At 41.1% G+C, this 16,355-nt stretch overlaps 2 protein-coding genes across 3 annotated transcripts in view; both read left to right on the top strand.

Moving 5' to 3' along the window:
• The window catches only part of LOC107724400 (plexin domain-containing protein 2-like), a 63,797-nt gene extending 55,738 nt beyond the window's left edge, over positions 1-8,059 (top strand). The window contains exons 12-14 of one of the 2 annotated variants that reach the window (XM_016533315.1): positions 2,007-2,045; positions 5,043-5,200; positions 5,990-8,059. In XM_016533315.1, the coding sequence (XP_016388801.1) occupies positions 2,007-2,045; positions 5,043-5,200; positions 5,990-6,109 (317 nt within the window). In that variant the 3' untranslated portion in view covers positions 6,110-8,059. Of the gene's footprint in view, positions 1-2,006; positions 2,046-5,039; positions 5,201-5,989 lie in introns of both variants that reach the window. The other variant, XM_016533314.1, reaches the window with a different exon arrangement.
• Positions 8,060-9,120: 1,061 nt separating this feature from the next.
• LOC107724386 (trichohyalin-like) lies at positions 9,121-15,082 on the top strand. Its single transcript, XM_016533296.1, has 3 exons — positions 9,121-9,300; positions 9,820-13,977; positions 14,895-15,082. Exons 1-3 carry the CDS (start codon positions 9,279-9,281, stop codon positions 15,080-15,082), a joined length of 4,368 nt encoding a protein of 1,455 aa, XP_016388782.1. The 5' UTR covers positions 9,121-9,278.
• Positions 15,083-16,355: the final 1,273 nt, after the last annotated feature.

Genomic DNA, 16,355 nt, shown 5'->3' with positions numbered 1-16,355 from the left:
TCTTTTATAGATGATGATGTTAGTATTTGTTTCTGTCATGTTTGAAAACGAAAGGCTGGCTTGCTGTGAATACTTGCTGACTTTTAATGCGAGTCAGTGGCACCACCACTCTTTGTTTTTACAGGCAGGAAAGGATCTGGCTACAAAAATTATGTTAGACTCAGGGTTGCCAGGAGTCCACTTAAAGTGATTAACTGCATGAAACAATCTGTTCATCATTAACAGTTTCTCAGAATGCTCAATAAGGCAATGATTTATGAGGTCATTGAAAAGGCATGTATCTCTTGTTTACACTCTCCTTCCTTCATCCCTCATTCATTACTGATTGGTTGTTTCATTAATGTTATGTTATTATGACAACAGAATTAAAATGCTGACAGGTCCATATCGAACAATCAAGACATTTATGTACATTTAAAGTACATTTACTATAAAACTGCAATTCTGCTGTGCACTATAAAATTGGAAACCTGCGTTTGTCACAGTTCCGCCAAATATAATAATTCTGTCACCATTCACTAACCCTCATGTTGTTCAAAATCTGTATGACTTTCTTCTAAACACAAAAGATATTTTGAAGATATTTTTGGATATTTTGAAGAATGTTGTTAACCAAACAGCTTTGGTGACCATTGACTTCCATTGGATGGACAAAAATCTTCCGTGTTCCACAGAAGAAAGTAAACCATACAGGTTTGAAACAACATGAAAATTTTTATTTTCCCTTAAATATTAAAGAACCTTAAATGTAATTTTGTTGGCATAACTTTGTGTCCAAGTTGATTCAGTGAGGTTTGACTTAAATAAAATAAGCACGAAGCACGTTTTATGTTAACATTTTTATCAGAGTGAATTTGATTATTACAGTCATCTCGAAATAACAAACTTTCACATTCTTCTCTTCATCTCTAATCCCGATGTAACGTATGGTGGCAAATCAGGTGTGTGAATGAAAGCATGTAACATGCTGCAAATGAGAAACTTGATATCTTGCTATAACCATACTGGCTTCAGTGGATACTACAGCAGCATCAGCTGTTATTGTGCTACTTCATTCAGTTCTCAGCAGAATTGCCTGTAGCAGATGTTGACCTGTCTGTCTCAGTTGTCACAGTTCCGCCAAATATAATAATTCTGTCACCATTCACTAACCCTCATGTTGTTCAAAATCTGTATGACTTTCTTCTAAACACAAAAGATATTTTGAAGATATTTTTGGATATTTTGAAGAATGTTGTTAACCAAACAGCTTTGGTGACCATTGACTTCCATTGGATGGACAAAAATCTTCCGTGTTCCACAGAAGAAAGTAAACCATACAGGTTTGAAACAACATGAAAATTTTTATTTTCCCTTAAATATTAAAGAACCTTAAATGTAATTTTGTTGGCATAACTTTGTGTCCAAGTTGATTCAGTGAGGTTTGACTTAAATAAAATAAGCACGAAGCACGTTTTATGTTAACATTTTTATCAGAGTGAATTTGATTATTACAGTCATCTCGAAATAACAAACTTTCACATTCTTCTCTTCATCTCTAATCCCGATGTAACGTATGGTGGCAAATCAGGTGTGTGAATGAAAGCATGTAACATGCTGCAAATGAGAAACTTGATATCTTGCTATAACCATACTGGCTTCAGTGGATACTACAGCAGCATCAGCTGTTATTGTGCTACTTCATTCAGTTCTCAGCAGAATTGCCTGTAGCAGATGTTGACCTGTCTGTCTCAGACAGGAGCTCTTCAGTTCACTAGAAAGCATATTCAAGAATCTTGGAGTGGATTGCTCATTAAAAATTCATTACAAATCCGAAACTTGCTCTCCAATCACAGACATATTTTCTAATCTCCTTGAAGAGCTCATCACACACATGTGCGACCTATTTACAGCTGTTGATGAGATGTGGGTGTTTTTCAGAGTGTATGACGTATTTCAGAGTGTATTTCATATTTACTCCCTTTTTCTCTCCCTCCTTCTATTTCTTTACTCATCTATTTTTATAGATGACACCAAGATTGCGCTACATCTCAAAGACAATGGAGGTAAGATCTTAGCATTGCTACAGTGCAAAGTGTGTCTGTGAACTATCAGACATCACTCTGATCTCACTTTTCTGATAAATAATTTCCTGTCATTTTTCCTGCTTATGCCCAAATAGGGTCATACTTGTGTGTTTGTGACTGACTTGTCTGGTTATGTGTGTATATATGTGGCAGCAAGTACAACATTTTTGACTAAATATCTTTTCCACGCAGCAGTGTTTTGTGCCAGTTCATTTCCTGTCCAACAGCAGATTTTTGTATCATGCCTTTTTCTTCTCTTCTTCTACTCTCTCTGCTTATCACACACAGTCTCTCTCTCTTGCTCTCTTTATACAGTATGTATTCTCTCTTTCCCTCACTCTCTTTTGTCTTCCCCCCTCTGAATTCCCAGAATTCTGTTAGTAAGATCCAGGTCATGTGTTTTTGATTTGGAGCAAGCTCAATATTTCTTTACCAGTCGGAAACGGCAGTCAGGGCTTTCAACATTTCATCAGTAAAGCAGAAAACAGCACATGCAGCCAATGGAAACATGTAGCAAGAAGAAAGCGCTATCTAACCTTAAGCAGAATAATATGAATGTTATATTTCCTGACTAAAACTAATTAAAGAGATGCAGGTGTATTAGCAATGGACTATTTAAGGTGAATATATAATACAGAATTATATTAATTAAAAGGAAAACCTATTAAAAGTAAAAAAAATCTAAACCACCCTAATGAAACAAACACAGAATAAAAACATTTTTGTTTTCAAAAGATGGCCATCTGCCTGTATTTGTTTCTGGTGGCAAATTGTGCTAAGCTTTCCTGCTTTTCACATCAAATGAACCATCTGTATTGAGTTCACACCCTGTCAGAAATAATATACAAGCCTGATTTTGCAAGGCCATTTTGATACAATAAAGAAAGAAATATTATTTTTTTTATTTGATTGAGGACATGTCTGTTGGCAGCTGTCTGTGTACATATTTCAGTCTGTCATGACATCATGACTTCTCCAGCACACCAGACATAATGTTCCCTCTATAATCTACAATAGCCAGACTCTGCAGTGTCTGCTATAGAATGAAAAAATAACATGCACCTTCATGCTAAACCCAAAAAACGCGTTTTGATTTTTCTTTAGAAATGTTTTCATGAGGTAACTTGGGGTCTGCGCCAATTTAACTGGTGCAGCCAACTTCTAATTTAACTAGTGCTGCCACATTTAACTAGTGCATTTGATTAATGACCGATTTCAACCAAATGTCGCCATTAGTTTTACTGGCGCCAAACGAAAATGTCACAGTATTATTCAATTGCTCTGAAATCTAGAAAGGTATTTGAAGGCATCAGGTAAACTGTGATAGCTGGTAAGTAACAAAACATTTGTGGAACCCAGAAGTGTTGTTTCACAGCACACTGTCTGGTCACAGTTTTCTGTATTTTGTTTCAGTATGACAGTCATCAAGCCAGGCTGTCTTTGGCTGCCAAGCTTCAGTCTCCCTCTTATTGAAAATAAATGACTTCCCATGCTTAAGTGGTCATGGGCACTTTTGGCTGTAATGACTAACAACAGAAACCCTGCCTCATGATTAGTTCTGCCCTGTAACGTCTGTCAATCATTTTGGCGCCTTTTGGCCAAAGATCTGTATAATATACATTTTATTTGGCTTTTTTTGATAGAGAAATTGATTTTCACTTTTACAGTCATTCATTTTTCAGATATTTCTGGACAGAAATTATTAAACATTTTGACAAAACATTACAGTTATTCAGCATTATAGCAGTAACATTATACTCTGGACTTATACACATTAAAACATGTTTACCTGCTCTTAAGAAATATTTCATACTTATATCTTCTTATATATATTCTGTTTGTTGTGTACAGTCTTTGTCATAGGCATAGAACAGTAAAAAAAAAAATAGTTGTTGTTTTTTAGATTCGATGTACACTGCCCATTACTGCAATATGCAGATAACAAATACTGCAACTCTATGGTTGTGTTAATGTGTACACATCTGCAGAGAAACACAGCAGCGCTGTTGCAGAATGAAGTGCTATTATAATCGTTCTGTAAGGAGCCGTATGTGAGCCACCTGGGTGCTGTAATTAAATAAAATAATGTAGTGTAAAGTAATCCGGCAGAAAAGAAAATCAACGACACCCTGTCAAGATATGTGCAGAGATGGATGTTTTCATTGATCATGGAGCCACAGAGATATAAAATCAAAGATTAAGTGGAGTTGGAACACAAAAGAATATGTGTTGAAAAATGCCTTTTTTCCTCCATTCAATGGAAGTCAGTGGTGTCCAATGTAGTTGGGATAGTTGAAAAGATTTTTGTAAGTTTTATTTACTTTTAACCTAATGGAGTCAGATTAATTGGCTTGCGTATATTAAATATTTTTTACCCAAAAGTAGTTCGTTTAGAATAGATGTTACTACATAAAAGTAGTGCATTTTAAGTTCATATATTTAACATATTGATAAAGCAGATCCAACTGACATCTGTAGATCCATAACTGTCATTGTAAGAAAAAGAATGAGGTATTCCTACTGATTTGGTCTCAAAAACTGCCACTGAGTCTGCTCAGCAGTCTTAGGTTTTTACAGGGGCCTGGCTGTGGCGCAAAAACACAAGAACTGCAGACCACAGTAAATCTTTCTCACTGGGCCGGCTGGAAATGTCCACAATACAAAATTAAGATTTACAGCCTTGTCTCTCCTCCATCATTAATCTTTTTATCTGCCTGTTGGACAGATACACAAGCCACTGGAAACCTTAATACCCAAAGACAGAAATAGCAAAATGATTGTGAAAGCAGTGCTCTCTTCTGTTTAAAAGTAGAACTACAGGGAGTCTCCACTCATGATTCCTTTTCCTGAAGTTGTTATGTCACGTGCAGTGCAGTTGTGTGTACAAAGACAGACTGATGTATTCTGACAGTGTAAGTGAACTGAAATGCATCAGTGTTCAGAACTATAAATACAGTATAATGTGTGTTACAGCAGCTGCAGCAAAAAGCACAGCAGAGAACAGCACTCACCCCCTGCACATGGGGCTGATTCTTGGGATGCTCCTGCTTCTGCTCGTGATGGTGGCCATCGTCCTGGTGACCGTTTACATCTACCACCACCCGAGCTCTGCTGCGGGACTCTTCTTCATTGAGGTGGGAGTATGGAGGTTTGTTTAGGTTAAAGAAATAGTCGATCAAATAAAGAAATCCAAAATTGTATGACTTCTTTCACCTCTGGTACGAATTTCTGAAGTCTGCACTTGTCTGTATTTTAACAATGGATGGGTACTGAAGCTTTAAAGCTCCAAAAAAGGTTGTAAAAAAACAGCACCTTAAAAAGTTGTCCATTCTGATGTCATGAACAAATAATTGAATAAATAGTATTTCTGTGATGCAATGTAAGAAACACTTTTATGGTATTGCTGTATCCTTTTTTGTCTCTATTCATTTTAGTTAAAATTATTTTTTGTTCTGCAAAAGCAAGAATTCATTTTATACATACTATTTCTTATTAAATGGATGCAGAGATTTAATTGCAAATGAAAGCAACTGTATGTAGTCTTGTGTATTACTGCAACTTTCAATATATCAATGTCATGATTACAGTGGATAGCTGTACACATGTATTTGTTGTTGCCTTTTGATGGAATTTCATACCTGCTCGCCAAGCTTACATACTTCCAGGAAGGTAACATGAGCCATTCACCTTATTAGAAGTCAGTGTACCATCTGAATGATTTTGAAACTGACATTTCATGGTAAAAACGTACATACAGTTGCTTTAAATCAGTATTTCTAAAGTCATGCATTTTGGATGGCTTGAGCAAAAAGGTAAATGTAAAAACATTTAGAACTACCTAGTAGAACATATATGTCTTGTCTCTGATGGGGAGTGCATTTAAAACAAAATCATTTATTAATATCAAACTCATACATTTACAGAGACGTCCCAGCCGATGGCCAGCGATGAAATTCCGTCGAGGTTCTGGACATCCAGCATACGCAGAGGTGGAGCCGATGGGTCAAGAAAAAGAAGGCTTTATTGAATCAGAGCAGTGCTGAGATTTGACCTTTGACTTCTCGAGTCACACACAGCCCAGCAACCTTCTTGATGTCTAGCTACAAATCCACACATCTCTAATCATATAGTTCCACCAACCCTCCAAAACACTGATGAAACTGGAAACAGTGAGGGTGTGGTGACTGAACGGAAGAGGCATCCAGAAACAAATGCTTGGATCTAGCTTTCAACACTCAAAGCAAAACAATCCACATTCAGAGGAAACGTTTGTTAATCAGCTGGATGAATAACGGCCCAGCAGCTTCTGCTCGGTTCCTGACATGCCGTGAGGAACAGCTTTTGTTTGTTGATTGTACAGGATGAGGTTTTGACCTTACACCCTCAAAATCATCATTGAACTGAATGCAGTTTTTTTTGATCCTCTGATTTGATGTGCCTCTCGGAGAGATTTTTCTTGTCTTGACAGTCTCTGAAATTCATTCAGTTTATGTGTTGGAAATCTTATATAGACCTTTATATATCTTCAAAAGGGTTTTGTAGGTTTTTTATGTTTTTTTCCTATTCCTTTATGACTTCATCTCTTTGATTTGAACAGATGTTTTGGACTATGTTGGATGATTTTAGTTGCTTGTTTGAATATAATTGGAAAATGTTCTGTGAACAAATATGTCAACAGTATGGATTCACTTTTTTTTTTTTCATCCTACCATATTCCAACATTTAGGACATTTTTGCACATATCCACTTAACGCACATATATTGCTTTTTTTCCAAGTTAATTTTTTTTCTCATCTTATGTTACTAATGCATATTTACAAGACAGGCGCTTGTGAGACTGTGTGTGTGTGTGTGTCTTTGTTTAGATTTTTTGTTGTAATATCATGGTACACAATGATCCCTTAAACATGCCATCGTTGAAATCAAGGACTCATACTGATTTCAATTTGAAAGACAAGACAAGTGGTGTCTACTGACAGCTGTCAGTCCTTAATCAGACAGAGATATTCATTTGTTTTATAATATTTGATATAGTGATATAGTAGAGTTCTCATATTGCTGTCAGGTCATCTGTGTTTGATAGATTGCAAGCAGTGGAACTGAGAACTGCAAAAATGAATTCATTTTGACTTCAAGAGTGTGATTTATTACTCTACAGAAAGAGTAACACAGCATATTACAACCTTATATGATAAACATTCAATATGTTCTAAATAATATTTTCCATTGTGTTCACTAATAATGGATTTCGAGTTTGAAGGTTTACAATATTTATCCTTATAAAATGCAAATAATTGAGGCACATATTACTTTCTCCTGAAAAGACATTTCGAGTATTGTGACCAAAGAACTGTCATCACACACACACACACACACACACACAAATATATATATATATATACAAATATATATATAACAATTGTAAAACATTTCCTTAATACTGTACAACCAGATGAAATGGACAATGGTAGATATTTTTGTTTTCTGTTTGATTATTTCAGCAAACCTATGCATTTCTTTTCCTTCTTTCTTTCTTTTTTTATGTCTGTTAGGTGTTTAAGCATGCATGCAAGGGAGTTACATTTGTCTCCAATTTTATCCTCATAACAGGGTGTCTCACCAAAAATCAAGGTCTAAATTCTATTTTTATTATCTTTCTTCACTGGAAGACCTGATTATTTTCAGCAGATGTAACTTGAATGTGTGTGACATTGAATCTATCTGAATGTGATGGAAGTGGATGTTTTTGTGTGAAATATTCTCGAACAATGTTTCTTGAATGAGGTTAATTTTCTGTTCAGCAGTGATGCCTGGTCTCAAAATTCGGGGAAACAAACATATTAGCGACCTGAATTTTTGATAATCATAATCTTCATGTTGTGCCACACATTGAGAGACAGTGAAATACACAATGCTGTAATCTGTGTACTCTTGTGTTACTACTGTCAATTTGATTACATTATACAATTTGATTAAATAATAAAGTTGTTTAAACTGACAATTTCCTTTCATGCATCTGGCCTTTAGAATGAATGTCTCTATTCTCTCTTAAAGGCTATATTATGTTGGTATAGAAGTATGAATATTTATAGCAGTTAGGTGAAAGTAAATGTTATGGCCAAATGAATGTGTGCAGCAGCTCAAATCATAGTATGATTCTTAAAGGGATAGGTCAACCAAAAATGAAAATTCTGTCATAATTTACACATCCCCAAGTTGTTCCAAACCTTTGAGTTTCTTTTTTGTGTTAAACACAAAAGCTCTATTCATAATTAGCCATGATTACTTTATCCCGCGAGTGAAAGTGTCCAATAACGGGTGGTTTAGCCTACGTAACGAGTCAAATTTTGCTGGTTATGTGATCTTCGATGACATAATCCGGTCCTGGCGTATTTTGCCTATTAAGTGAGTGTGTATGATTTTCAGTACGACTAGTGTCTTTATATTAATGAGAAAAATATTGAATGCATAAAACAATGTTTCTAATCTTATTGAAGAATTAATCCTGATTAACGTATTTCTGTAAATGTTAATTGTCAAAGTGCACATTGAAATATATATTTTTATTGCCAAGGTATGAGGGGAAAAAATTTAAATAAAGGTCAAATTCAAATTACATACGTATCATAGTACATATAACTAGGAATACTATTAGCATTGTTGTTGTTGTTGGTACACAAATAATAATAAAATACATTTTATATTTCGACAATTTTGAGATGTAATTTAAAAATATATATTTTATTAATTCATTGCTAAAAGAACAAGAGGTATTACATATTCACATGATCAAATTAACATTAGCTGCCAGAGAGAAAAAAAGAAGAAAGGAAGAAAATTACATACATTTCAATGCTTTCAGAGCATTACATGTTTTCGGTGCTTTTTTGTTTTTTCCAAGAGATTTAAATGTAATTTAAAGTAATTTATTAAATGTGAAAAATTTATTTTGAGATGTAAATATGTTGTTACCAGAGCCGTTGAGAAAAAAGCTCTGGTTGTTACGTAGTCACAGCTGTGACGCTACAGTCACGTGTCTGTCTGTCAGCGATCTCTGTCCTCTGATTGGACGAGCAGTTTCAGCACAACTAGCACCAACTCGGTCAGTGTAGTTCATAAACAATTCATCTTCTTATCGGCTTCTCGGTTGAATTATAATATTCTCCGCAGTTCTGAGGAAATCTCGTCGAAACTGTCTTGAGTTTCGTCTGAATGGCTGAAGCCTCCGTTACAGGTAAGCGGTTAATTATGGCTTCTCGCCTGAAAACGACTAACGTTAGCTGTAGTGAAGTGTGGTTGGTTACGGCCTCTCACCTCAGCAATATTATCTAAGTAACGGTAGTTATTTGAGAAAATCAAACTAAATAAAAAAGAGATGTGTTGTGACTTCTTTAAGCGATTTATTTGACCGTTTACAGAAGGATATTTTACCAGCCATCATCACTTTACGTCGCGTCACGTCCATAAGGACGAAGTGGAAGGAAGTTTGTCAATGTGTAACCAATTAAAAGCACGAAAAGAGTGTCAGTAAATTCATGAATTGTATTTCTGACCTTCTAACAGTAAAGAGAATGGCAGGTCACGTCTTATCTTTGCCATGTGACTGACTGCCTGTTGCAAAAAAGCTGAGTCACTATGTGTAGAACATACAGTTTATGCAAAGAATCCAGTCATGGCTGTATATAGATAGTGCTGCAGTAATAAAGTCAAAGGGCAGAAAATAATCCTGACAACCATTTGTCTTCACTTTTAGACACATCGAAGTTGAATCCAGAGTCTGCCGAGTTTGTACCACAAGCTAAACCCAACCAGCCCTACTCTAGGAGAAGTTACAGGCAGCAGCACCACACTCAGGACTGGAGGGCTCAACATGTTAGGCCTCATCATCACTTTAGACAGTCCGATGCGACTAAGCATGGTCAAGATGAGTCTGACAACCCTGCCAGTTATACATTACCGCCTCCTGAACTTCCCATCAGAGGAGACGGAAGAGGTAGAGGAAGAGGAGGAAGACAAAGAGGAGGACGTGGTGATGGTAGGCGCATTAATGACCATCGTGCTCCGAATGAGAGATGGACAAAACCTGGAAGTGATAACGACTACTCGGGAAGGGACCACGGAGCTTGTGGCCATGAGCGACCCAACTCACCCACTTCTAATAGATCCACGGATGAGGAGAAGAAAGAAAGAACAACTGTGGAAGCCGACGTAAGAGTGTCTTATCAAGCTAGCCGACGTAAACAGCCCAATAAAGCAAGAGTTGAGAGATCGATAAAGGAGCCTCAGCCCAAGGACCAAGAGGAGAACAGGGAAAACCAGGCTGATGCAGGAGACACAAAGCCTGCAGCAGTTCATGAACATCCAGAGCCTGAGCAGAGGAACCATAAGGGATGGAGAGGTGGAGATCGCTGCATGCAGCCCAGTTCCTGGAGGAAAGGGCCGGCCCCTAACCATGGGATTGAAGGTAACTGGAGAGAAAGAGAACCTGCTCAGATCAGAGAGAAGGAGATGAGAGGTGCAGAAGTTGAGGGCAGAAGACAAGAGGAGTCCAGCAGAAACAGAGGAGCTGCGAGAGGGGAGGAGAGGAGAGGTGCAGAAGTTGAGGGTGGAAGCCATGAGGAGTTCAACAGGAACAGAGGAGCTGCGAGAGGGGAGGAGAGGAGAGGTGCAGAAGTTGAGGGTGGAAGCCATGAGGAGTTCAACAGGAACAGAGGAGCTGCGAGAGGGGAGGAGAGGAGAGGTGCAGAAGTTGAGGGTGGAAGCTGTGAAGAGTTCAACAGGAACAGAGGAGCTGCGAGAGGGGAGGAGAGGAGAGGTGCAGAAGTTGAGGGTGGAAGCCATGAGGAGTTCAACAGGAACAGAGGAGCTGCGAGAGGGGAGGAGAGGAGAGGTGCAGAAGTTGAGGGTGGAAGCCATGAGGAGTTCAACAGGAACAGAGGAGCTGCGAGAGGGGAGGAGAGGAGAGGTGCAGAAGTTGAGGGTGGAAGCCATGAGGAGTTCAACAGGAACAGAGGAGCTGCGAGAGGGGAGGAGAGGAGAGGTGCAGAAGTTGAGGGTGGAAGCCATGAGGAGTTCAACAGGAACAGAGGAGCTGCGAGAGGGGAGGAGAGGAGAGGTGCAGAAGTTGAGGGTGGAAGCCATGAGGAGTTCAACAGGAACAGAGGAGCTGCGAGAGGGGAGGAGAGGAGAGGTGCAGAAGTTGAGGGTGGAAGCCATGAGGAGTTCAACAGGAACAGAGGAGCTGCGAGAGGGGAGGAGAGGAGAGGTGCAGAAGTTGAGGGTGGAAGCCATGAGGAGTTCAACAGGAACAGAGGAGCTGCGAGAGGGGAGGAGAGGAGAGGTGCAGAAGTTGAGGGTGGAAGCCATGAGGAGTTCAACAGGAACAGAGGAGCTGCGAGAGGGGAGGAGAGGAGAGGTGCAGAAGTTGAGGGTGGAAGCCATGAGGAGTTCAACAGGAACAGAGGAGCTGCGAGAGGGGAGGAGAGGAGAGGTGCAGAAGTTGAGGGTGGAAGCCATGAGGAGTTCAACAGGAACAGAGGAGCTGCGAGAGGGGAGGAGAGGAGAGGTGCAGAAGTTGAGGGTGGAAGCCATGAGGAGTTCAACAGGAACAGAGGAGCTGCGAGAGGGGAGGAGAGGAGAGGTGCAGAAGTTGAGGGTGGAAGCCATGAGGAGTTCAACAGGAACAGAGGAGCTGCGAGAGGGGAGGAGAGGAGAGGTGCAGAAGTTGAGGGTGGAAGCCATGAGGAGTTCAACAGGAACAGAGGAGCTGCGAGAGGGGAGGAGAGGAGAGGTGCAGAAGTTGAGGGTGGAAGCCATGAGGAGTTCAACAGGAACAGAGGAGCTGCGAGAGGGGAGGAGAGGAGAGGTGCAGAAGTTGAGGGTGGAAGCCATGAGGAGTTCAACAGGAACAGAGGAGCTGCGAGAGGGGAGGAGAGGAGAGGTGCAGAAGTTGAGGGTGGAAGCCATGAGGAGTTCAACAGGAACAGAGGAGCTGCGAGAGGGGAGGAGAGGAGAGGTGCAGAAGTTGAGGGTGGAAGCCATGAGGAGTTCAACAGGAACAGAGGAGCTGCGAGAGGGGAGGAGAGGAGAGGTGCAGAAGTTGAGGGTGGAAGCCATGAGGAGTTCAACAGGAACAGAGGAGCTGCGAGAGGGGAGGAGAGGAGAGGTGCAGAAGTTGAGGGTGGAAGCCATGAGGAGTTCAACAGGAACAGAGGAGCTGCGAGAGGGGAGGAGAGGAGAGGTGCAGAAGTTGAGGGTGGAAGCCATGAGGAGTTCAACAGGAACAGAGGAGCTGCGAGAGGGGAGGAGAGGAGAGGTGCAGAAGTTGAGGGTGGAAGCCATGAGGAGTTCAACAGGAACAGAGGAGCTGCGAGAGGGGAGGAGAGGAGAGGTGCAGAAGTTGAGGGTGGAAGCCATGAGGAGTTCAACAGGAACAGAGGAGCTGCGAGAGGGGAGGAGAGGAGAGGTGCAGAAGTTGAGGGTGGAAGCCATGAGGAGTTCAACAGGAACAGAGGAGCTGCGAGAGGGGAGGAGAGGAGAGGTGCAGAAGTTGAGGGTGGAAGCCATGAGGAGTTCAACAGGAACAGAGGAGCTGCGAGAGGGGAGGAGAGGAGAGGTGCAGAAGTTGAGGGTGGAAGCCATGAGGAGTTCAACAGGAACAGAGGAGCTGCGAGAGGGGAGGAGAGGAGAGGTGCAGAAGTTGAGGGTGGAAGCCATGAGGAGTTCAACAGGAACAGAGGAGCTGCGAGAGGGGAGGAGAGGAGAGGTGCAGAAGTTGAGGGTGGAAGCCATGAGGAGTTCAACAGGAACAGAGGAGCTGCGAGAGGGGAGGAGAGGAGAGGTGCAGAAGTTGAGGGTGGAAGCCATGAGGAGTTCAACAGGAACAGAGGAGCTGCGAGAGGGGAGGAGAGGAGAGGTGCAGAAGTTGAGGGTGGAAGCCATGAGGAGTTCAACAGGAACAGAGGAGCTGCGAGAGGGGAGGAGAGGAGAGGTGCAGAAGTTGAGGGTGGAAGCCATGAGGAGTTCAACAGGAACAGAGGAGCTGCGAGAGGGGAGGAGAGGAGAGGTGCAGAAGTTGAGGGTGGAAGCCATGAGGAGTTCAACAGGAACAGAGGAGCTGCGAGAGGGGAGGAGAGGAGAGGTGCAGAAGTTGAGGGTGGAAGCCATGAGGAGTTCAACAGGAACAGAGGAGCTGCGAGAGGGGAGGAGAGGAGAGGTGCAGAAGTTGAGGGTGGAAGCCATGAGGAGTTCAACAGGAACAGAGGAGCTGCGAGAGGGGAGGAGAGGAGAGGTGCAGAAGTTGAGGGTGGAAGCCATGAGGAGTTCAACAGGAACAGAGGAGCTGCGAGAGGGGAGGAGAGGAGAGGTGCAGAAGTTGAGGGTGGAAGCCATGAGGAGTTCAACAGGAACAGAGGAGCTGCGAGAGGGGAGGAGAGGAGAGGTGCAGACGGTGAGGGTGGAAGCCGTGAGGAGTTCAACAGGAACAGAGGAGCTGCGAGAGGGGAGGAGAGGAGAGGTGCAGAAGGTGAGGGTGGAAGCCGTGAAGAGTTCAACAGGAACAGAGGAGCTGCGAGAGGGGAGGAGAGGAGAGGTGCAGAAGGTGAGGGTGGAAGCCGTGAAGAGTTCAACAGGAACAGAGGAGCTGCGAGAGGGGAGGAGAGGAGAGGTGCAGAAGGTGAGGGTGGAAGCCGTGAAGAGTTCAACAGGAACAGAGGAGCTGCGAGAGGGGAGGAGAGGAGAGGTGCAGAAGGTGAGGGTGGAAGCCGTGAGGAGTTCAACAGGAACAGAGGAGGTGCAAGAGGGAAAAGGCCACTACTGCAGAATCCAGGGCCGAGGAGAGGTGGAGGTCCAGAGCGACGGACCGGACCGGTGAAGCGCATGGAGCCTCCCAAAAGCAAAGAAACCCAGACAGGTGATGTGCTTTAGATCAGGGGCTTGTACAATGAAGCCGGTTTAGATTAGTATGTGCCAATCCTGGGTTTTAGGCACAATGAAAGTGGTTCATCACAAAGTGTTATAACTTAAGCTCCATGGCTAACATGCTCTGTAGCAGGTTTTGTTTTGAGTAAGCAATCTAAAATTAATATTGGACCAATCAGCTCTGAGCAATGTGATCTCTGATGCAATGAAGTTACTCCACAGGTTTCAGTTTTACAATTAATAGTAAACCTTTAGTTTAAATGCATGTAAATATATACAGTATACTGTAGCAAGACTCATTATATAAAACTTAAAAAATGTTATTGTGGACTGACCTATAGATATAATCAACTATACAAAATAACTTGTGTTAACTTTATGATGTAGGTAGATGTCCTTTTATTTGTCCCCTTTTTTCTCTTAATATTCAGCTGAAGAGGGAAGTGAATCTCACTAATTTTCTTGTGAGAAGTAAACCACATTTTCAGTTTTGCACATCATGTGATTGGCTGTTAACTACTGATGTCACACTATCACACTTTCAAATCCTCAATAGTTATTAATTAACTAAGTTTAAAGCCTGAGCTTAGGGAGGAAGTTGATAATCAGCATCATGGTACTAACAATACCTGATTGGATTGGTTTTGTCAACTTCAACCCAATCATGTAATCCAGATTTTGTTCAGCTAGCTCCGTGGTACAGGCCCCAGGACTTCTACAAATATACAAGTGTTTGTTTTATTATTTTCTTTTTATTGTCACTTATAGCTATACCCTTGTAAATCTTTTGTAAGATGATCAATAATGGACAAATTTCTAGAGAATGATAGTACTGTATTTCTGTGTCTCTCTTAGTTACATGTTTTTTTTAACATGTTCAACACTGTGTGTGTGTGTGTGTGTATATAGGTTGTCTAATTGAGCAGCTGACGGAGGAGAAGTATGAGTGTATGGTCTGTTGTGAAGTGATTCGGGTCATGGCTCCGGTTTGGAGCTGTCAGAGCTGTTTCCATGTATTCCACCTTAACTGCATCAAGAAATGGGCTCGCTCACCTGCATCTCAAGCTGATGGTACGTCAACTGCCTCTCACCTATGATAGGGGACATTACCAAAGACTGTGTATATGCACTAAAAGACGGTGCTCTCGTATTGTTAGATATGGTAGAATCTGCAACGCACAATTTGGCAATGCAAAAAAACGTTTTTTTGAGAGTTCAGTATTTCCTCAGTAGATAGGAGTAGGGCTGGGTATCGTTCAAAAATTTTCGATATCGATACCGATACCTTGACTTCGATACCGGTTCCTGAACGATACTTTTTTCGATACCAATTTTATGAAATCAATTTTAACAAGATTACATTATCTAAAAAAAAATGTTGATGTTTATACAAACTCAAAGACTCATCTCCTGAGCCACTGCACAAAGGAACAAAATAGTTTTAATAAAGCTCAAATAGTCTTCAGTTTACACATCTGTTAGCTACATTTACACTAGTGCGTGTGACAGAATCACCTAGCTCAGACAGAATCGTCATTTCTATTAATTTTCCACTGATTTACTGATGAGCATTAGCAGCTTCCAGCGCTGTCTGCTTGTGTTCTCTCTTCCATGATCGTTTAAACGAAAGTTTTGTATCCGACTAGTCGACTAGTCTAAAAGCAAGAAACCCCCAAAAGATGGTAAGAAAAAAACCCCTCTGTGCATGCGTGTAGCATAGCCTATATAATAGCCTATATTTGAAATACTTAATCTATGAATCACACTGTCAAATCCCTCAATTAATTCCGCTTGCCACACACTTGCCTCGCGTTATCATAATTTTATTTTAGGTGGTCGTTAAAAAGAAAAAAAAGAAGAGCATACACTCAATGTCGGTCAAAGCATAGCTTATTTATTAAAATCAGCTGGGGAAATGCAGAACAATGGAAAATCAATCAATAGCCTGACAGAATTCTTAATCTTCATATAACGTTAGCCAACATATTAAAACACAAGTCAAAAACAATAGGAAGGTTTATCAAGAAATAGCATTAAAACGGCTTTTAAAAACATACTTCGTGTAGGCTATATCGTCTAAAAACAAAACAATGCAACAATGCCCATTTTACTTACTCAGACCATGCGTTATTTGTTCAGTGAAATTATCAACGTGGTCTGGTGAAAGACGGGACCTGAGGCGATTAACAATAAAATTCCTGCACTTGAAAAAACGCGCTCGGCAGGAACTGAAGTCGCAGGCAACGCAGAGATAACGAAAAGCAAGCCGATAGAGTTTCAGAAAGAGCCTGGACATCCCGCACCACCACCGAAGTGGGTCTTCATTAGAGGAATAGACGGCGCGGACGGCATCGCAACGGCTGCGGGTTG

Source organism: Sinocyclocheilus rhinocerous, unplaced genomic scaffold, assembly GCF_001515625.1.
Source record: "Sinocyclocheilus rhinocerous isolate Xijiao unplaced genomic scaffold, SAMN03320098_v1.1 scaffold245, whole genome shotgun sequence".
Lineage (NCBI taxonomy): Eukaryota > Metazoa > Chordata > Actinopteri > Cypriniformes > Cyprinidae > Sinocyclocheilus > Sinocyclocheilus rhinocerous.
The sequence above is the reverse complement of the archived record's forward strand: the minus strand, read 5'-3'. Positions and strand labels throughout refer to the sequence as shown.